At 29.1% G+C, this 22,795-nt stretch overlaps 2 protein-coding genes across 6 annotated transcripts in view; one reads left to right on the top strand and one right to left on the bottom strand.

Moving 5' to 3' along the window:
• Window positions 1-17,113: 17,113 nt before the first annotated feature.
• Window positions 17,114-18,582, bottom strand: LOC102676857 (patj homolog). Its single transcript, XM_031509218.1, has 5 exons — window positions 18,410-18,582; window positions 18,018-18,090; window positions 17,521-17,903; window positions 17,314-17,439; window positions 17,114-17,233 (listed from the first exon to the last, which is right to left on the bottom strand). The coding sequence occupies exons 2-5, from the start codon at window positions 18,031-18,033 to the stop codon at window positions 17,114-17,116; spliced, it is 645 nt and encodes a 214-aa protein (XP_031365078.1). The 5' UTR covers window positions 18,034-18,090; window positions 18,410-18,582.
• Window positions 18,583-19,845: 1,263 nt separating this feature from the next.
• Window positions 19,846-22,795, top strand: part of LOC102675547 — a 13,444-nt gene continuing 10,494 nt past the window's right edge. For 2 of the 5 annotated variants that reach the window (XM_031509197.1, XM_031509196.1), the window contains exons 1-2: window positions 19,847-20,417; window positions 22,391-22,511. In XM_031509197.1, coding sequence (XP_031365057.1) covers window positions 22,439-22,511 — 73 coding nt within the window. In that variant the 5' untranslated portion in view covers window positions 19,847-20,417; window positions 22,391-22,438. Of the gene's footprint in view, window positions 20,418-21,884; window positions 21,923-22,390; window positions 22,512-22,795 lie in introns of those variants that run through there. The other 3 variants (XM_031509193.1, XM_031509195.1, XM_031509194.1) reach the window with 3 other exon arrangements.

The following is a 22,795-nucleotide window of genomic DNA, read 5'->3' as shown; positions in this document are numbered from 1 at the left end:
AATTATTAAACCTAGCGTTGTGTATATGTATATATATATATATATATATATATATATAGTTTGTGTGTAGAATATGGCAAAAAGAAAGGAAGGTATGTTGTTCGATACGGAATATAGAAGGGATTGCAGCGAAGAGAAGAAACATTGGATGAAATTTTCGGGAATGGCAAAGCTCGAGCTTACCAGTTAACTGAAAGTTTTCCACTGGTGATCTAATTAGAAGGTTCGTTGAAGTGGTGGTGAGTGAAGGTGTGTGGGTGTGTAAATGCAACTTGTTTTCCGCGTTTTTCCATGTTATTCTGCATTGCGTGACCTTTTGCAAGCTCTAGGTCGTTGATCTTTCTCGTGGTGTGACAGTGTTGCGAAATCGTTTGTGAAATATTATATCGACGTGTGCGAAGCGAGAAGAACGAGAAATTTAGGAAATAAAATATAGTAGATGATAAAAAAAATAGAAGATTATTTTCAAATTATAAATATTCTTGCTGACTACTTAGAAATCGTCTTCTCTTTAAAATTATTAATATTATAAAAATTAATTCAATGTGAAAAACTATTGCTACAAATCCTTTTTTAATTGCATTGAGAATAAACAGATGAACACGATAAAAAATTTCTATCTATCGATTTCTAAATTTTACCTATATTTTTAAAAATTTACAAATTTAAGAAATATATCGTAAATTTTTAAAATCAGAGATAAAAGAAGGGAAAAATAAATTAATTAATTAGAAAAATAAGATTCGTTGGAATCTTCATTTTAAATAAACATCGAATAAATTCACTCTCGAAAAAATTATCTCGCGCGTGATAATTAACGCAAACAAAATTTACATCCACCACCCTGCCTCATATTCATCAACTCTGGAGAGGTTATCCAATCGAGGGATATGGACTATCTGGCAGAGTCAAGAAACACACACGCGCACCGGATGTCTGAAACTTGCGCAGAATTTCGAACAGAAACAAATAATCGGCAACCCACCCTTCATGGTACACTGGCCAAATATTTTGCCACGCGAAAAGAGGGGGGAGTAACGAAGGAGATACCTTCGGTAAACTGCATTACCGCCGTTCAATCTTGATGAACAAGGGCCGAAGAGGGCCCTTTGACTCATTAAGAAAATAACCCGACATCGATACCTTTCCGCCTAGACAAGGGGAGAGACGCCATAATTGCGTATAAACAACATTTCCTCGTTGGGCTGGAGGATCGTCAGATACTGATGAGAACTTGTGGTTGAGATTGTGTATATCGTATCGTATGATACAGCGTGTTATAATGAAAAAAAAAAAGGAGGGAGGAAGGTAATTTCGAAGAAACGAACGTTTGGAAATTGTGCAACACAATTAATCTCGTCTTTGAGGGTGCTTAAATAATGAGGAAATAATGGTTGTTCGAGTTCCTTTCTTTTGGAAACGAATTTTTGGAAAGGGGGGAGGAATATTGTACTATTTATTGTTCAAGATTTCATTGGACTTATTAATTTCTGATATGATATTCTGTGATGAAAGAAAATGCTAATTTATTTTACAGGCTAAAGAAGAAACGAGGGGAAAAAATAAAGAAGAAGTAGGATAATTAGAAAATTAAAATGAGAATTGGAGGAGAAGATAAAGTTTGGTAGGTAATTACAAGAATTATCTTTTGAATGAAAAAAAGAAAAAAATGTGTTATTAACTCTAATCGCGCGTAAATATTAAGGAAAATATTCATTTTTGAAACAAAAGAAAATAATAATCGTCTCCTAGTATATTGTTTAATCAACTGCGTATTAAAAATTCGCAGAACTTTGTGATTACGCGAAATATTAATTTTTTAACGTCAAAGATAAAACAAGTAAAAATGACAGAGGAAAATTGACAAGCAACGTCAAAGATTATTAAAGAATTCACGTATCAAAGGATCAGCTTCTACAAACATTTTCGATCGTATTCTTTCATTTATTATTCATCAAGTTTGATATTTTGAAAATTAGTTTCTCTAATTAAAAAAAAGAAAGAAGACAAAAATAAATAATAAATAAACGTCAAAAAATACTATAAAAAAAAAATTCTAGAATTTCGAATCATCCCTTTCGACATATTCATCGTTCAACAAAGTGTCAAAGTAAACTAAAATTACGAGAGATTTTAGAAGCAATATATCGTAAATTATTAGAAAATACAAGCCTCTCGACAAAGGATCAACCGGAAGCAATCACCGAGCTTATGATCTTATCATCCTCTTTGATCTATCGTTCCATCAAAGAAGAGCCCGTCAAAATTTGTAAGTTTATAATTAGTTTTATAATTAGAACTAGTAAAAAAACGGAAAATGAAATTTTTCTTCAAGTACTTCCCGAATCATTCACAATATCATCACGAAAATTACACAATTTTTCACAAAAATTTCAAAATATTACAAAATTTACGTATCGAAGAATCCTCAAACACTTCTAATCATCTCTATTACCTCACACATCACTAATCTTTTCTCGATTAATTTCCAAATTTTCATAACCATTCGCAATGATTCAAAATATTAAAAAATTCATGATATAGAATCACGATGTACTTTTCTAATTACTCCACCCTATATTAAACTCGAAATTTTTTATTCTACCAACACTCATCCGCAATCATCTCCAAATTTCAAAAATAATCTCCTCAAGCTCTTTCAATAATCTCCATTACTTCGAATTAATCTTTAAATTAATTTAAAATTAAAAATTCGAACGAAAATAATGATTGTCGAATGAATTTCCATCCGATAATCATTCTCAATAACTCCAAATTTTAAACAATTCTTCGAAGAATCAGTACACCACCGGAAACGATCTTTTAAGAGATTCCAATCGTCCTCTTTGATTTATCTGATGTCAATTGCTGCGAAAGATGGACGAAGGCCACAAATAATTGTCCACGATCTTTCTCTTCCTTAATACGACATACCGTTTCGTGCCATGCCATGCCTCAGTTCCAAAAATATACGAAACACCGGCCAATAACGTGACGAGATTTTCAATCGGCGTTCGGACACTTTTACGGGTTCTGGTATTACCGCAAGACGAATTGGGTCTCGAAGGGGAATCCGGTCTCGAAGATGGATCACCTTTGCGAATCGTATGGCGAATCGCCAACTGTATAATCCGGGGGGAATTTTTATTTTTATGTGGGACAGGATTTGAAGAATTGGAGGGTTGGAAGATTTTTTTTTCTGAAAGATGAGTTTGAAGAATGAGTCGAGTTCGATTTGGAAAAGAAGAGAAATTAAATTTATATGAATATATAGTTGTATGATGGAGGATAGTTTGGATATTTCTTTTTTTTGACTTTCCTTATTTTTCAATTAAAATATGAAACATTTCGAGGAATTAATTATTAATTATTTGTTATATTTAATTATAATTATAATTAATTATTTGTTATATTATATATTTGTAATATTTGTTGTCCTGCACATATTCGAAATTGTATTGTTATGAGATAATGATTGAAAATTTGGAGATGAAGAAAAAATGAAGAAACCTTTTTTTTTTTCTTTTTTAAGGAATTAATTAGGACACAAATATTAGACATACCAGACTGTAGTATTAATTTAAATTTTATTACAGATGAAACAGATAAAATAGATATTGTGATATAAATTCTTTTCATTTTATTTAAAATACATATATTTCAATACCTATTTTTGATAAACTAAACAATATACATTAATTTTGAAATCTACATGTTATTATAAATTCACAAAAATATTTCATAATATTCTAAAACAATTCTTAAACAACTCTCAAGAAATTTCTTCAAAAAATTTCCTCCCTCAGTATATGTATCAAAATATGTGTGACTATCAAAAATTATCAGCCATAATGTGGTTTCATTGTAACTATAACTTCTTGAAAAATCATAAGCAATAATAATAATAAAAAGAACCATTCCAAATCCAACTATTCTCACACGTATCAAAATTCGACATAAAAGATCGAATCATCTTAAAAAACAAAAATTTTTGGCAACCGTTGTGCACTTTTTACCGCAAAAAAGGCACCACAAGTCCCATCTTCTCTTCTTTCTCTCTCTTTTTAACTGCAACGTGTGCATAAATACAAAAAAAAAGAAGAAAGAAAGAAAAGAAAAGAAAAGAAAAGACTCGAGAAGACAATTGCATCGAATACTCGGTTGGCACGCACTCGATAGATCAATTCTCTCATTGTCAACGGCCTGGAAATACAGCCATTCCTAAATTCAGATCTTTCCCCCTCTCTCCCTCGCCTTTTTTCTCTCTCGAGCCACGTGGAAAAAAAATAAACGAAAATAATTCACGCATCGAGTGAAAAAAAAAGAAGAAAAAATGGAGGGGAAAAAAAGATAGACGATGGCCACGATTCAGAGGGAGAGAAAGAGAGAGAGAGATCCGTTAGTCCGATCTAAAACTGCAGCAAGCTTCGAGTCCGTCACATTTCCATGGATTATCCGGATCATGGAAATCCTCCGCTTCAAGTTCGAGTGCTCGTCGACACGTTCGAGTTCCACAACGAAGTATGCTCGAGAAAATAACGACTATGGCCGTTTAAAAAATCTTTCTTGTTTTCCGATATTTGATATACATAGATTTATCCTTCATTTATTTTATCTATATATATAATTATTGTAGTTTTCAATACGTTTAATCGTGATTCAAACCTCTTCGAACTTTTCGAAACACATAAATGGAGTTGTGCATGCAAGTAAGTTGTTTCGTGATGAATAAATATATATCATTTTTAATTGTGTTATTAAATTGTCATTTGAATTGTTAATTCTTCTGTAACAAGTTAGATTCTACGGCGAACAAATAATTTGAAAATGTTAAGACTAAAGACGCTTATTTGTCAAGTAGTTCTTGTTGAACAATCGTACAATTCTATAGCTTCATTAGACTGCACATTAGAGCTACATTGTACAATAATTTAACTTTGTACAACAATTTAACTTTCAATAATTTTGCTTATTATCAGAAATTTCGCATCACGTCAAAGTTTTTTACGAAAAATATTCTATCTTTATCAATTTGAATAAAATTCTATAGCTGTTTTTATTCAAAATTCTATTCTCTGTAGAAAATTTCCATAAAAACATTTCAAAAATTCCAAATTAAAAAAAAGAATCATTCACTTCAAATCAATGCTCCCTCGAAAGACACACAATTCTCGATCAACCCTTAACTAACAATTAAATGACTCTCAAATATTAAGAAAAGCTCCGTTTATTTCTTTCTACTACAATTGTGAATCATTATTAAAATTATAATTACCAATTTTATTTGTCTCCTCAATTCCTTCTTCGATTCCCAAAATTGTCAAATCAAATAATTATTCATTATTACAAAAATCCAATACATACTACCTATTCTTCAAAATAATTCCATCCCCAATTTCCTCGATCCCCAATCGATATTCCATTCGAAACATCCCATCCCACAGAGAAAAGAAAATGAAGAGAAGACATTAAAAAGTCTTCGACCCGGTCGATCGAGAATCCCAAGCGAGGCACAAGTTTCTAAAGGAGAACTTTTGAGTAGACGACAGTAATTGTCCTATTCTTTGAGAAAAAAAGAAAGAAAGAAAAAGAAAAGAAAAAGAAAAGAGAAGACTTCGATCGAACGAATGAAACTTGGCTCATGTATCGATTCATCCCAAAGTGAATACGCAATCGGTTAAAGGGTTAATCAAGTTAGAACATGGTTAACTTAGTGGCGTTGTCAAAAACACAATGTTGCACTAATTCTCTTGGTCTCTGGCTTGTTAAGTAAATAGAAATACAGCTGCTATTGCCTCTTCGGGGGTGGTTTTTACCTTTTTTTATTTCGTTCGACCGTTTATCCCCGATTCTGAAAGTGTAAAAGAAGACGTTCGTCAATTTTTCGCCTTTTCTTTTCTCTCTCGTTTTTCTTGATCGATCTTTATGATGGATGCGATGATGGTGTGTTGTGGTTTATCGTGATCTTGATTTTGTGGAATTGAGACGAAAATTTGATTTCGATGTTGGAATGGGTAATCGAATTTTAAACTTTATTTAATTTCTTCTCTTAATCGAGATATAATTGCTCGTTTAAATTTTCGTTCCATGTACGAATAACAAAAATAAAATTCTGGAGAAATATTTAGAGTTGTTGATATTATTCTAGTGCGCGATAAAATTTAAATAGCTTTCAATTTTTTACTAAAATTGATATTGATATTTGAAGTAGCTTGAATGTTTGGACTTTGATAGTCAAATTTGAATGCACGAAATGAAAATTTATGTGACTTGCTCGAATATTTGTTCAATCCTCTTGATATAGATAAAATAATGCGGTGGAATCGATTTCTTATTTTTTTTCATTCATAATATTGTAGAATCAAAAAGAATTTGAATATGTTCGAATGTTCGAATATCTTAAATTTTATATTCAAATATCTCAAATTCATATATTCGAATTTTCAATTTTTAGACTTGGATGCTCAAATTTATATATAACTCATTCTAATTCTTTGTTCAATTTAATGCAATTTATAAATAAATATTTTAAAATATCATTCCAATTCCAACACGCATAATCATAAAAAGAATCACGATTCAAAAATAGCACTTGAAAATTCATTAGAAAAGAATTCCACGAATTACGAATTTTCGATTTAATAAAAAAATCACATTTATTTTTCTGATAAATTAATTTAATTGGTATCGAAATGCATTAAATTTTCCAGAACAAGAAGCTCGAGCAAGGAGATCATTACTACTGGAGAAATTTGTCGTTGATGCATTCAAACGAACGAAATAGAATCGTGCTGACTTCGTACAGACTTGGCCATCACGGATACGGATCTCCATTGTGCTTAACCCATGTACTTACTCGTCGACATTAAGTCCTCCCACGAAACACTTGCTCTCAACCGTCGAATCGTAAAGCAAACTAAACTGCCTCTGTATGCAACTAATCGACCTCAGAGTTCTTCAGAAGTTGGTTCAACCCTTTGTAATTCCAATTAACTCTGATTCTCTGAATTTTACATACAAAGAATATTTGTTTCCTTACGAGAAAAAGGATTTTAAGCGATTGCAAATTCGCATATTAATTAGGTAATCACGAATTGATGTTTTTGATAAACGAATATAAAGAATTCCCTTTTAGAATCTTCCTAAGAATAATGTGAAAATTATTTAATTTGAAAAGACGGAAAATTGTGAAATTAAAAAAATCTCTTTCGTTTGTGAAAGAAAATTTTATGAATCTCTTATTATTCATATTACAAGAATAATATCTTTAGAATTTAATTATTGATCTCCAATCGATAGATAATTAAGAGAATGGGCAAATGTGTGTGTTCGAATTCAGTTCTGATTCAGGAATGAAGTTCGATTATTCGAAAGAAAAATGACAGATATGGAGGATCAGCTATTATCATGTGAACTCCTATTATTCGAACGATCCAGTTATCCCAATTGATAGATGGAGTTCTAATGTACTTTATAACAAGCTTGCCAAAACTCCACTCTCTAAAATTCTATAATCTCGTAATAAAATTTTTCTAGATCTCATTGATTTTTAAACATCTACGAATTTAATTTTATTCGTAAATAAAATTTATAATTCACGATATATATTATTTCCCTTCGAAAAATTGAAAATAATAATTTTTTTGCGATAAATGCATTTTTAAAAAATGGTCAAAATCTACTACAAAAATGATTTTAACTAAAAATAATTATGTAATGAATGGAAAAACATCAATTGAATTGATAAAGAAGAAATCGTTTCGATAAAGTTGATTGTTCCCTGGATCGAAGATTATTGAATTCGAAAATGATTATTTTAATTCGAGTTACCGCTCCCTATGTATCGATATTGGAATCCAGTCGACCGTTTCGATAATTTAAATATATATTACGCGAATAAATTGCGTATATCGAGAGAAGGAGGGAGGCTCGAAACGCGTATCGTTTAATAAAATTCGAGAATTTTTAAAATCTCTAAGAATTTCAGATTATAACGCAATATTTTCTTTCTTTTTTTTTTTATATTTTATTGGAATTTTAATTTTTGCGAAAATTTTTGCCGAATATTCAATTTCTAATATAAATAGAGCACTCTGACAGCCCATTTGCAATTCCAAAACTTTTATGAGGTTTCATATTCGGGGGGATTGAAATGATAAATTCTAAACTCGACGACAATGATTTTATATATTTGTAAATAATAAATAATAAATAATAATTACATAAGAGACGATATTAATTTCATCTTTCTTTTTGATGATGATGATAAAATGAATAAGAAATGATTTATTTTAGGGGACGAGAAAAAGTGAGAAAGATAAATGTAAATGAGGCCAAGTCGTAAGTAGAAACAGATAATTGCTAGTCAGACATGTTTCTTGAGAATTATTTCAGCACCGCAGAAGTTATGCATCTTTCTTATTAAACTTGTAATTTCCTTAAGATATCGAAGTAATAACAAAAAATATTACTTCTTGGAAAGTCGATTCGAAATTTCAAAGTAATATTACTTAATAATTATATATTGCATGTTTGATGAATTTTTTACCTAACAAAAAAATTTTTTAGATTTTTAAATTCTATATTCAATTAGATACCCTATTTTGTATACCTTAAATACTTATTTGACAGCGTAATAAAATTAGAAAGAATTCAAAATAACTCTTTCTTCTCTATCAGATATAGAAAATAATACATTTTCAACTTTTCACAATCAATAACAAATACCAATTACATTTATTAAGTATTTAAAATATCAAATTTGTAATCCTATCCTTAAAAAAAAAAATTAACAATCTTCCACAAAATCGAAAATCAATTCATCGAAGTAACAATTTTTATTATCTCTAATTTTATTACCTCAATTTTAATTACATCTAAAAACAATTATAAATCCAATTTATTCCAAATATATTTACATTTTTCCAGAGGGAAAAATATACCTCGACAATCTCCAGAAGATCAGGATCTATTGAAACAAAAAGTAGAAGGCACTCGGGAAAAATCATAACGATAAAAACCACCCCTCAGAGGAAGCACGATACCGCAACGAAATCTAGCAGAAAAATAATTGCACCGATATCGTTTAACGCTTCGCTTAAGTTCCCTCGTTCAACGACGACGATTAAAAACAGAAGAGGAGGAGGAAGAGGAGGGAGAGAAAAAAAAGAAGTAAAAGAGAAGAAAAAGGAATAAAATAAAAGGAAGAAGGGGGAGAGGAAAGGAGGGAAGAGATTTAATGTCTGGACATCGATCGAACAACATCGGATTGAATCGGCGACCGGCCGCCGACTGTCGAGCCATGAATAATCCAGAAAGCGGAATAATTTCGCGTTGAATTCGAATCTGAGATCGATCACGACTACACCTATGGACGATCTAACCCAGTTTCACCTTCGAGGCGTGTACAAGCCACCAGTTTTCCCGCAGAACGGAGTCAGGTCGATAAAAACACACGATTTTACACCTTTCTCCACTTATCCGTATATTTCTGCTGCGCCTCGAATGTGTTTCGAATTTTTTTCTCTTTTTTCTTTTCTTTTTTTTTTTTTTTTTATGGAATTTCTTTATAAAGAGCGAGAAGTGAATTCCGTTTTGTTTCTATTGTTGTTAATAATAATTAACTTGTTTATAACTTGTTGGTTCGGATGATGAAAGATGAATTGGAGGTTTGTGAAAATGTTAAGGGATACAGGTGAAAGTGAATCTTTTCGAGATGGATAAATATTTATAATAGAAAAATGAATTTTAGGATATTTTTATTTCAATGGTTGGAGAATAAATTTTTATAAACTTGAAAAAGATATAAAAAGGATGATGATATATGTATGTTATATGTTCAAGATATTAAGGAACATATAGTAGTTTGTGGGAAAATTAGAATATTTTTCGTTAAATGAATTTAAGAAGAATTGGGAAGAATTGGGAAAAATTATTCGATGAAAAATGAATTCTATATTTTTCTATCTTACAAAATATAAAATAAACTATATGGACATTTTATGATTTAATAACTTTCATCTAACGAAAATGTATTAAATTGTGGATAAAATAAATAGATATTGGAAAAATATGTGAAACAGTAATATTTTATTTAGCAAATTTTTATTTACGAATATAATTCGTTTCGAATTAAAATTTCGATTACTTTTCTATACCTCTTCTTTTTTTTATTTCCAGATATTTTACTGCTTTTATATAATATACGATTTAAAAAAAACAACATGAATAATAGTCGTCATAACAATTGAATGATTAAATCAAAATGGCGTTTTGAAAATTACTTCATTTCTATTTTATCAATTTTAGAGTAACCAGGAAACTTATAACTAAGAAATGGAAAAAATTATAAGAATCATTTACTATAATCATTTATTATTCGTACATGATATATTTTTCCGATTAAGAATCGAAAGTTTGAATATAATTTTAAATCTTGTTTACATCGAAAAATAAATTCATTAATCATTTTAATCTTGAAAACACCATTTTAGTTTAATAAATTACTGCTCGATACTTTATTTATCAAAAGAAGAGATAAGAAAGTTTAATACACGAGAAGAATTATTGTTTTTGAAATCAATTTTTGGAAAACAAAAAAAAAATTACAAACTTTATGAAATTTAACTTAACATCGAGACATTATTCTTTCACGATATACCTAACCCTGAACTTATCTGGCATGCTTTGATTTTCTTTTTTTAGCCACTTGCATGAATGTCTGCTTTTTATCTTGACTTGCAAGAGAGAAGCATAAGTTCTTAAAGTTAAACTTCAAATCTCGTATCATGATATTACAAAGAAAAAAAACTATATTATATTTTCCTCCCTGATAACTATAATTATTTACTTAATCTGAATAAATCACCTTACAACCTAACTATTAAAATTTTTTTACTATGAAAATATCACTATCCATTAATTAAATTAAAACAGAAAATTATTAATTAACTTGTCCTGTTAAATTTATGAATTTGTTCAATTATTTCTTAATTAAACAACACTTTTATTAATTTATGTCTGAATTATATATCAAATAATACTTTATAATTTTCTTTCTTAAACTATTATCTAGATAGACAAATAAAGGATAAAAATTTGCTTTTTATACAACTACTTCTTATCATTTTGTGTCACTTTTTTAATCTACTTTAATTTACTAACCTAAAAATCTAATAACCTAATAACTCTAAAAGTATAAATAACATCACAACATTAGAGAAAGAATAAAAATTGTTACGTTTTTTTTCATTTTAGTAATATAATAAAATACAGGACATAACATATGTAAAAATTAATTTTCGTAGAAGTTAATGGACGCAGAAAAATGTTTGAAATATTTTTACAAAAATGAATATCTTAACGGAATTCCAATTCTTCGAGGCATGAATACGAACAAGAGAATTCTATTTACGTAAATTCTGATCGATCTGACACTTTCTGCCTTTCAAACGCGTTACATGGAGCAGTTTCTCGTTCGAACTATTCTTTCGTATACCATCTCATTTTAAAAACAATGGAATATTTTAGGAAGTCTGACAAATATCTCCTTTCTTTTCCTCAGATAAAAAGTTCCTACTTTTAAAGATTGTATTCAAAAATAAAATAGCGAAAAAAATTTAGATTTTTCTCATTACCTTTCGATAATCTTTTAGAATAAAATATATTAAATCGTCTCTTTGGAATCAATAAGAAAAAAATGAGGAAAAAAATAAAATGTTTGTCATCACTCCTATGATCTTTCACAAGATAAAATATTTTAGATAAATGAATCTAATCCTCGATCATCTAATTTTTACGATAGAAGTTTTAGAGATACTGTATTTGAAAATTCTATCGCAAACAATGTGAAAGTAAAATTCTAATGTCACAAGTAAATATTTGTATGGAATACAACCCTCTTTCTCTAAAATTAATCTTCTGAAAAATTTTTTTAAATCTGAAAATTTCATACGATGATAAAAAACCAAAGATTGCTCTCGTTGCAATTCATAAATAATACATCAAAGAAGCTTAGGATTATCTGGATGAATTCGAAATAAGAGATAGAGGATAGAATAAAATTTATGACTCAATTTGGGATAAAATTTTCTATTTAAAACTTTGCTTCGTTAATAATTCTACTTAAAAAAAAAAAAAAAAAAAAAAAAAAAAAAAAAAAAGAAGAAAAAGAAAAAGCAATGGACAATTATGAATGAACTATTATCGAAATATTTTATACGAATATATTTCTTTTTTATATAATCCGATTTTTTTTTTTTCAATAGAAATAACGGATATGAATATTTGCATTATAGATTTCGAATTATTTCAGATTTTTAACGGAAACAACGGTTCCATATTTTAAAGATTGCCTTCGAATTAAATTCCCACACATTTTACCGAAAACTGATCGTTAATCTATCATTCATGAATGAGGCGGGCAACGTGCACGTACTACAAATACACGACAATGACTTAATCAGGATTTGAATGCTTAATCGAATCTAACGAAGTGGTATTAATAATTAAATCATTGACCATTATTGAGGTCATTTTTATGTGACGTTTATTCACGCTTGAATGAAAGGATGAACGAATTTCGCCATTACGAAATTTAATTTAAAAATCGAGAAATTTATCAAGTACGTGAATTTGTTTAAATGAAAAGTATACAATGGAGAAAATAAAGGAATGAATTTTATCAAATTGTTAACACGTATAATAATGAATATTTATCAACCATGTTAATACCTTCCTATTGTATACTTTATCTCATGGATGTCACTTTTATCTTTACTATTAATTTATTAATGTATAGATATATAAAATATAAAATGATGTATATAAAACAGCTACCATCTAAAAATTAATTGAAAATTTAATCGATTTAGAATATATATAAAAAAAAATTAATAACAAAAATTGATGTGTTTATGATTGTGTTTATTATAAAGTAAATTAAATTATATATTTACGCATTTTATCAAGATCGTATCATAAACCTATTTTGATCCTCATACGTCCCTTGCGACTAATTTTACACGCGATGAATATAAAGAAATAATCTGTTCATCACTTTACTATTTGTAAATGAGAGCAATATACTCGAATGTACAAGAATTTTATTTTTTTCTATTTTTTTAAATTAATTGTGAATTTGCAAATTTAATAATTTCCAAGTTTATCAACTTTTTTATATAGCGTTGATTCTATACATAAAGATATATTAAATTAAGATAAACGTTGATAACTTATATTTAGAATTATACACTATTCATTAAATTTACTCTGACACAGTACAGATTATTATAATAGGGGAAAAAGAACAAATTAAAAATATCGAAGCTTAAACTTTAAAAAATCTACAATACTATATACTATATTTCTAACTATTTTAATTTAAATATACCAGATATTTCGATATGTTTTATTACAAATAACGATAGCTATAATAATCTAAGAGAATGAAGAAGAACCGTATTTCCAACACTTCCAATATATTTCTCATTGTTGGAAACGATCGACTAACTATTTGTCTATTTTGTCTATTTCACGCGAAAAATCATAAGATTAATAATTCTAGAAATAAAATTAAATTTAACCTAACTAACTAAAATGAATATTTAAATACGCTTCGTCGCAATTCTAATTCGTCGCAATTCTAATTCGTCGCAATTATTCGTACCATAGATTTAAATATTACGCAAATCAACAGTTCCAATATTATTTACACAACATACATACTCGCAAATCACACGACCCAAAAAACAAAAACACGATATGCGCACCAACCACTCCCGATAATGAATTCCAGCGCAAAAGTCCAACGAAAAGGACCCAAGGACTAAACTTAACAAGAAGAAAAAAAAACAAAAACACGTACCATACCAAGATTTCACGGAATCCCACGGATGGCGGCCTCACTCAGCTTCATAGTGTAAATACCTGGTCACGGTTTTCTCTCTTTCTCTCACTCTCTCTCTATCTCTCTATCTCTCTCTCTCTTTCTCTCTCTCTTTCTCTCTCTCTATTCACTCATCCTTCCACCAAAAAAAAAAAGAACCACCAAACATCAAAGGGCCATAAGGGCGAGAAAAGCCACGGGAAGGAAGGGAGGGAGGGAGGAAAAGGAGGAGGGTCTACGTGGCGCGAAACGAAAACAAACCACGAAACGACGGAATAAGAGCGGATCCAAGAAGACGACGCAGCATACCGTCCCAAGGAAGATGTATCACCGAGGAATCGTTGAACCGGAAGAACATCGAACTCGCGCGAAAGAGAAGAGAGGGTTGAGGCTTCTTTGTCTTTGACCTCCGGTTAGGGGGGGGAAAAAAAAAAAAGGAAAAGAATAGGAAATGCGGGGGTGAAATTCGGCGAGATCAACCGAGCGGGAGGGACGGAGAGGGTGGCAAATGGTGACGATGGATACTCGTTGAAGGGGGAAGGGAGGGCACGGGCACACGCACAATGTGTTCGATTGATAACGCGCGCGCGCCAACGGATCAACGACGACCTTTCTCGGTCGAGGATCAGTCGAAGACTGCTCGGCCGAAAGTGGGGGACCTCTTTTTCGAAAGCATCGTTTTCTCCACGGTGGCGAGGCTTCCGGACAGAGGTAACCGGGCATGCGTGCAACGAGCCACCCGATCAACGCACCGTACACACAGGGTGTGCCAACAAGCACGCTCCGAGTCGTCTCGATGATGAACGTGGAATGGGAAAGGGTTCGAATTGGTTCGAATTGTTTCTCGAATTTTTTTTTCACCGTCATCTTCTTTTTTATTCAATAGTCGAATGGATTGTATTATGGATAAAGTTATATTTAAGAAATTTGAAAAGACGAATAACACGGTTTGTCTCGTCGTAAAAGAGTATATAAAAGGAGTTTTTTGAATTACAATCCCTATTTTTTGATATTGAGATTTATCCTTTCTTTCTCGTGTAAAAGGAAAATTTTAAAAATTAATTTTTGATAGTTTTTTAGATTAGTACACAAATGAACGTGGTTTCTTTTAAATCGCTTAACACAAGGAAATTTTAAATAGTTAACATTTGATATATAAGGGAAATTTTGTAACACGATTTTATTGTCGTTTATTGAAATGATATTATAAATATCGACAATATTCAGAAGATATTTCCCTAAGATACAATTTAGAGATATTTAATGATTAACTTTCTTATAAGAAATTTAACAATTAATCTTGACAAAAGTGGTGAATTTGATTTTTAAGATGGATCATATAAAATTGATTGAAAATTTTGATATGATTGGCAGCATGATTGATGGCCTTTTAAATTAGTAAGAAAATGAAAAATTATATCAAAAAAAAAAAAAAAACAAAATTCTAATATATTGTAAGGATATATTGCATCGAAGACAACAAAATAAAGAAGATATATAGAACCACCTTAAATCCTATCTATTTCTCAGATTTTTTATTTCAAACTGTATGTATCTTTTGATACCCCTACTGATTTTACGATGGCACTATATTCCCTCCACTATCCATAGAGGAGAAAAATGTACTCTCAGCAGATATACAGTGTATATATATATAAGAAAATAATATGAAGATATATATCTATGACTTTCAATATCTTTTTTTCAATTAAATTTCCAATTTAATTTTCACAAGAATTTTTGCAATTCGATAAATATATTCGTTTAACGTAAATTTAATAGGAAATTTAATATAATTTATAGTAAATCTCATGCGTTTAAATAGCAATTATAATATTACAATATTGTTAAATTTGGGGAAATTTTTAATCTATAAATCAAAATGAAAAAAATTGCATTAGAATATCTGATTAAAAAGAAATATTTATTATATTAAATGTTGAAACGATAAATTAGAATGAAACAAAAAACTATCAAAAAGAATAGCAATTGCTTTAAACTAATTTAATTAATTTGTGTTATTAAACCGTATATTATAACATATATTATAAAATATTTATTTATTGTGAAAAAAAAGCATAAATATTTATTAATAGACTTATGGATCATCGATGACCCACATTAAATAAAACGTGTCAAATATTCGATTTTTTTTTTTTACAAATATTCACATACGATTATTCGACAAACGTTATCTCCACACGTCCGTCCTTCGATGTCGATATTCATATTCTCTATATACGTCGAGCTTACGTGGCATAAAACAAACGAATATTCATGGCTTGATTCGCATTAATTTATCGACTGGTACCGGAATAATATTCGCTGTTCGGCACGAATATCGAATAATCTAACTACATTTATGTGTTTTAACGAAACTGAATATTTGAATATACTTGAAAGTATAGAATTATCTCTTCCTCTTTTATGATATGGAATGATTAATTTTTGAACGATATACAATATCATTTAAAAGTTTAGAATCATTTGATGAGAGATGATTAGAATCCTCATCATGACATAAAATTTAAATTTACAGGATTTAGTCATTTACTTGAAAACTTTAATTAAAATTTGGAAAAGAGTTATTCAAACTTTAAGAACATTTTAGATTCTTGATCTATTTTGAATATATTATGAAATTGTTTTATATTTAGATTGTGAATTTAAGAAAAAATAGTCAAAAAGAAAAATATAATAAATATTTCCTTTAAATATTGAAAGTTCTATAAATTATAATAATTATAATGATTCTAAATTTTTTGATATTGATATATATTGAAATGTAAGAATTAAAGAACTTAACTAGGAACTGATTATTGAATTATTATTAAATATTTTTGGTTAGTAGTGAAAATTTTGATGATTTGTTAAAATTATAAGTTAATAAAAAAAATAAATAATAATAAATTATAATAATAATAAATTATAGGATCATATTACGAAATATTGTACGAGATCCCATCACTGCTTATATAATCTACGTACTATGATATCATCTATTTAGTAAATAGTAATATATTATATTTATTATATAAGCATAGAAAAATTCGATGTTTAATATATCTAAATGCAATTCAAATTACTATTCGGAAATATATATCGCGAAAATAAAAAAAGTTTCTATTGAGACTATTTGATATTATTTACGGATATTTTAATTAAATAATTGAAATAATTCTTGTTGTTATTTAATAATTGATTACATTATATGAATTAAAAATTGACTTACCAACCAGCTATGCCATTTGGTTGTATCTCCTGCAAGAATATACCCAACTCTCCTTTATCCTTACTGCGAAGACCAACCACACTAAATCCCAAACTAGTACCCTCTGGTTTATACAACTTTAAAAAAAAATTATTGTATTAAATCTCTCTCTCTTTGATTGTTGAATTAAAATATAAACAAAATATATTTTACCAACCTGCACAGTAAACACTTGACGACCTCTTGCTGCAGCTTCAATTACCTTCTTAAATTCTTTAACATATGTTGTTGTTGTAATTGGAGGCATTCCCATAACTTCCGATACAAGACTTGGACTTGTAACCTATAACAAAATAAAAATATAGTATTAAATATAAAATAAATTCAGGTATTCATTTTAGGTGTACTTTAAACAAAATTTTACCTGTGCACTAGTATCTTCGCTGCTACTATGCACCAATGGAACAACTGGAACTCTTTGATCTTCTAGTTCGCTGCTATCTTGATATAGATCTTGATATACATTTGATCCAAGTGGTTGTACCGGTGTACTAGGAACAGAAAGTTCAAGTTGTCCACTGATGTTTATATCAAAATCCCCAGGGATAATAGATGGATGTTGGCCTAGTTGAGTATTTAATTCGATCAGAGAATCTTGAATGGTCACTATACTACGAAATACTGGATCTTCCAGAAGAGAAATTAAAGATTTTATATCTTGAGTAGTATGCATTTGTAGCTTTGGATCATTACAGTCTTCTACTCTTTCTTGCACATGCTCTAATAAATGAAGAGCTGTAGATATATCTGAAAAAAATAATATTAAAACATGAATTAATATAAAAAAAATAAATTTTTTATGTGAAAAGAATAAAAATTGATTTTAAATTATAAATTCTAAATTATAATATATTTAATTACCTGCACTTAGAGGCATTTTGTTTTTGGTAGATTTGCTTCAGGTAAATAATTATAAAAAATCTTATGAATCCTTCTGTAAAAAAGAAATATATATTCTAAATACATATGTATGCATAATATATTATTTATATTTTATATTTTATATATTCTATATTTTTTATTTAATAAATTAAAATTATAAAAATAAAATATATCTTAACCTCTATAACAGACAAGCATCGAAAAGAAATGACTAAAATTTATGATCTTTTTTATCCAACTTAATAATTAAAATGGAGAATTCCATGATATTATATTAACTATTGTTAATATTAGCTGTATCATGAATTTATCGTAAATCAATACATGACTACATAACTTTTAAATATTAATATAACTACGATTTCTCTCACCTATATTTCTCTGAAAACTTGAAATAGAAGATTAGTAGATTATGAACAGATTATTCTCAACAAATTTCACGATCGCGCACAAAATTACAATAGATTTCGTGAAATATTACAGGAAACGTTTAATTGCATTTTGCCATCAGCTGACTATGCCAAACTATCGAGTACTTGACAGGTCTTCTACTTACGAAGAGAGAATAAAATGATTCCACCAATGGGATGCGATCAACCATTACTGTGCGCGAAGCGCGGCAAATTTAAATATTTACTATTATACATTTTATTGAAAAGTCTTACTGATATAATGTTATGTTAGTAAAAAAATTATTTTCTTATATTTTAAAAAGATAATATTCATAACGAAATAAAAAAATGTTTAATAATTGTTTAATTAACATAAATAAAATATAATAAAATAAAATAAAATATAATAAATAATAAATATGAACTGGAAAGAAATATGAATGAAGAAATAATTCGTGTATTATAAAAATAATATCGTAAAGAATTAATACCTACCGTAATAATATTTTTCATTTTACTGTTTTTCATTATAAACAAAAAAATTCTTATTACGTCTTAATTATGAAAAAAATACAATTGCACTTAGGAAAAACCACCAGGATAGATTATATCATTCATGCATATTGTTATCAATATAAATTATCTATTCATAGTTTTTTATAACTATATTCTATAATTCCAATGCAATTAAATGTATTTTATAACAAATACATAATTATAAGCTATCTAATTTCACAAAAAAATAATTTCTAATTTAGCTATTACAAAAATTAATTGGAGTTAATTTAACCAACAAAATTAAATAAAATTACTATTGCCGTTGGAAACCAATCTAAAAATCATGGAAAACAAATTATTTTCTTTGTGCTCTTGATATGATTTGAATGAAAATAAAATCAGACTAAAAATAGCGAAGTAATAAAGAACAAACGAATCTCTCCGCGTGGACAGATCACGAAAATCACGTATCCCAGCTCGTTATTCATCCTAGTTGACCTCAGGTAGAAATCTCTAATCCATGATTCCGCTATGAACGACCGAGCGATCGTCCATCGACACAATCAACCCGACATAGCGATGCTCCAGTGCATCGATTCTCAAACAAAAAACCATAGGACTCTGGAGAGTCGTCCATTTACGAATACACTATTTAGAATACTTCCACAATCATATAAATCTTAAGCTCAAATCTTAAAACTCAAAATATAAAATAGAAAATACTTCTTCATCCCCTAAGATCTATTTTTATAATAATCCGAAAATATTTTTATTAATAATAAAAATAAAATAAATGAAGAAATAAAAGAAAGTAAAAATGCTATCTTACAGAATAACGTCATAATTCCACTTGTCGATCATATAAATCCTAAAATTTAAAAATTACAAAATACAAAATAGAAGATACTTATTCATCCCCTTAAAGATTTATTTCATAATATTCAGAATATCCTCTTTAATTTCATATAAATGAGAAAATAGTGGTAATATCTCGTGGAATAACGATATGACGATGCTTGAGAACCTACGGGTCTGCCGTTTACACGCACGTCGAACGTTTTCCCGGATGGCCCCACGGAAACCGGACACAATGGAACCGCTTCCGGTGAGCACAAGGCCAGAAATCGGACGTGGGGATCCCACCGCGCCTGTGTACCACCTGTGTGTTATCTCTCCTCCACTATTCTGCCCCCTATGGATCGTCTATGCCCAGAGAATCATTCATCGAAACAATTCTTCCTATGCCGTCCCTTCCTCTCCGCGACCGGTCAGGTGTTATCCATTATTTCCACGGTTTGCACTGATTTTGACCGTCAGTTTGATTACAGGTGCCATTCGCGTTGGATGGACGCGTTCAGATGCATTTTATTACCGGTTTTGTCTGTTTTGTAGTTGAGATCAGAGACGTCTTCGGAGATTAGAAGGAAATTATTCTTGCGCGATACGGTTTGCTCTTGAAGTGGACACGTGAAATTTATTGTTGCTCTGGGTAAGTATAATATTGATATTCTTTGATTGAAGATTGTGGTTTATTTAAGATCGGGGTCTAAAGATTCCAGAAAAAAAACAAGAAGTTTTTAATTGAAAACTTGAGTTAAAATTTTAGACAATATATAGGATTTACCAGTGCTCATTGAATTTTGAAATCTAAAAGTCCTGAGATCTGAAAAAAAGAATATGAAAATTTTAGTCAAAAGTTGAGATAGAATTAGTAAATTTAATTAAAGAACGAGATTCAATAATAAAACTTTTAAAATTTAAAAATGAAAGAGTAAATAAAAAATTTACATATTTGTGTGGATCAATTTTCAAACATTTTAGTTACATTAAAAATTGATTATTTCCAAAAAAACCCAACAAAATCAACAATGAAATTATAATATCCAACATCCTATGAGAATTAATATCGCAAATTGAGGAATATTGTTTCACTCACGCAACAATGTTATCTGCGTATCATCTATTATTCAAGGTATCGCGATAAAATCTCTGTTTTGTAGTTTTTAATGAGATTACTTTTAAAAAATACATTTCTATGCAATATTATTTTATTCTATAACAAATGCACATTAATACATATTCATTTTTTAATAAAGTAGCAAATTTAATAAAGAAGAAATTGAATAATACGTGTTTAATAAATTAATTAATTTATTTATAATTATAATTAATCAATAAACGTTTTCAATAAACGTTTCGTGTTTCAAACTTTTATTATAATAATAATAGGAGTATTATACGTTTGTTAAAACATGAATACGATTGCGCGAAATTCAATTTATAACGATATTATTTCAACGTGATATTACAATCTACATATGAATGGCTCGAATCTATAATTTTCTCTCATCGACCACTATAACCACTGAACGAGCATCCATTCTCTTTGGACAGAGAACTATAATTATGGAGGTGATAAACCGTAACATAATTAATAAGTACTGTTTCTGTGCGGTGCATGTGCAAAGTTTGGTACATTTAATGGAGAAACACGTGCACCGCGGTTGGCAATTTATACATTATAGTATTTCATTTGCAGATATACACGAATAATAATTTACTATTGCTGAAAATTATAGATTTTAGTTAACAGAATAAAATATTAGAATAAGAAATTTTCTTAATTGAGGTATACTGTATAATTCAATTGTATTACTGAATATTTTTTGCAAATTTATCTTTTTTTAAACTGAATTCTAATTTGAGTGCTTGAATTTTACGATGCTTTTAATTCTTTTTTTTTTCTTTTTTTCGTCTCAATGTCATAAATTACCAAAATAAAATACCTAAATTTTTTATTCTTTTATTTTATAATAGAAATTTGAATTAAAAGAATTAAATATCAAATCATCTCTCCTTTTAAAAGATCATCATCTTTCTTACATGATGACATTATGTCCTGATATCTTATCAAAGACAAAAAGCTTCTTTCAGTATTAGTACGCGAGTGAATCGAAGATATTTCCCGTATAAAATATCTCGCCTTATGAAAAGGTAAGCGTGGCTCGTGTTACAGAAGACACATTTTCACCTGGATGTTTCGATACATCTATTCAAAGCGCACAGAGACACTAGAAGGTTTTATGGAATTCCTGAGCTGCACTCACCCTGAACACCTCCACACTCTCGCACCCCCATCAACCTTTTCTACGATTACTCGCGTGTACGCGGCAAGGGGCACACGCCCGTAAACCCAACCAACCGTGCTTCCAACTTTCGAGCATTACATTATTAGTTGCCTGGTATCTTTTCGATTATTGTTATCCCGTAATGTGGATTTTGTTCTGAAAAAAGGAAAATTAGGAATATGTTAATTATACGAATTATTGAGATTTTGGTGTAAAGAAATTTTACAAAATTATATTATAATATTTTTGTCTACATAGCAAAAATTATTTTTATTGAATTGAAAATTATAAGATTAATTCTAAGTAAGTATCTTTGATTTATTAATGATTTTAGGGTGTAATCGTTGGGATGACTACTTGATACCGAGTTTAGTAACTAAAAATGAAGAAAGCCAATATATCTAATCTTCTGCAATCCATCTCTGTCCTCGCCACATTGAGAGTGATCGTCAATGGTAATTATTCAACAATCCTCAAACACTTATAACAAAAATTAACAAATTATTCCATCTATTACTTTTCTATTTACAAATTCGATTGTAAAAAAAAAAAGAAAAGAAAAAAAAAATAAAAATTCCAATTTAACGAGCAAAACAAAAAATTCCAATTTAATGAGCTCATCCAGTATGTTCCAAAAAAAAATGTCTTTGAATCATAGTTGTGAGAATCGCGGTCGCGGAAATTAATGATGGAACGCGGCGTAAAAAAGAGTGATGTCACTTGTGAAATTACGTTTCGT

Source organism: Apis dorsata, unplaced genomic scaffold, assembly GCF_000469605.1.
Source record: "Apis dorsata unplaced genomic scaffold, Apis dorsata 1.3 scaffold_132, whole genome shotgun sequence".
In the NCBI taxonomy this organism is placed as follows: Eukaryota; Metazoa; Arthropoda; class Insecta; order Hymenoptera; family Apidae; genus Apis; species Apis dorsata.
This window is presented reverse-complemented; position numbering and strand designations above follow the sequence as displayed.

What these genes read in the sequence shown, in the direction of transcription:
- LOC102676857 (XM_031509218.1), bottom strand. An exon ending in GCGAAGATACTAGTGCACAG is followed by an intron (nt 17,440 to 17,520) that starts GTAAAATTTTGT and finishes ATTTTGTTATAG; the next exon opens with GTTACAAGTCCAAGTCTTGT. An exon ending in GTCAAGTGTTTACTGTGCAG is followed by an intron (nt 17,234 to 17,313) that starts GTTGGTAAAATA and finishes TTTTTTTTAAAG; the next exon opens with TTGTATAAACCAGAGGGTAC.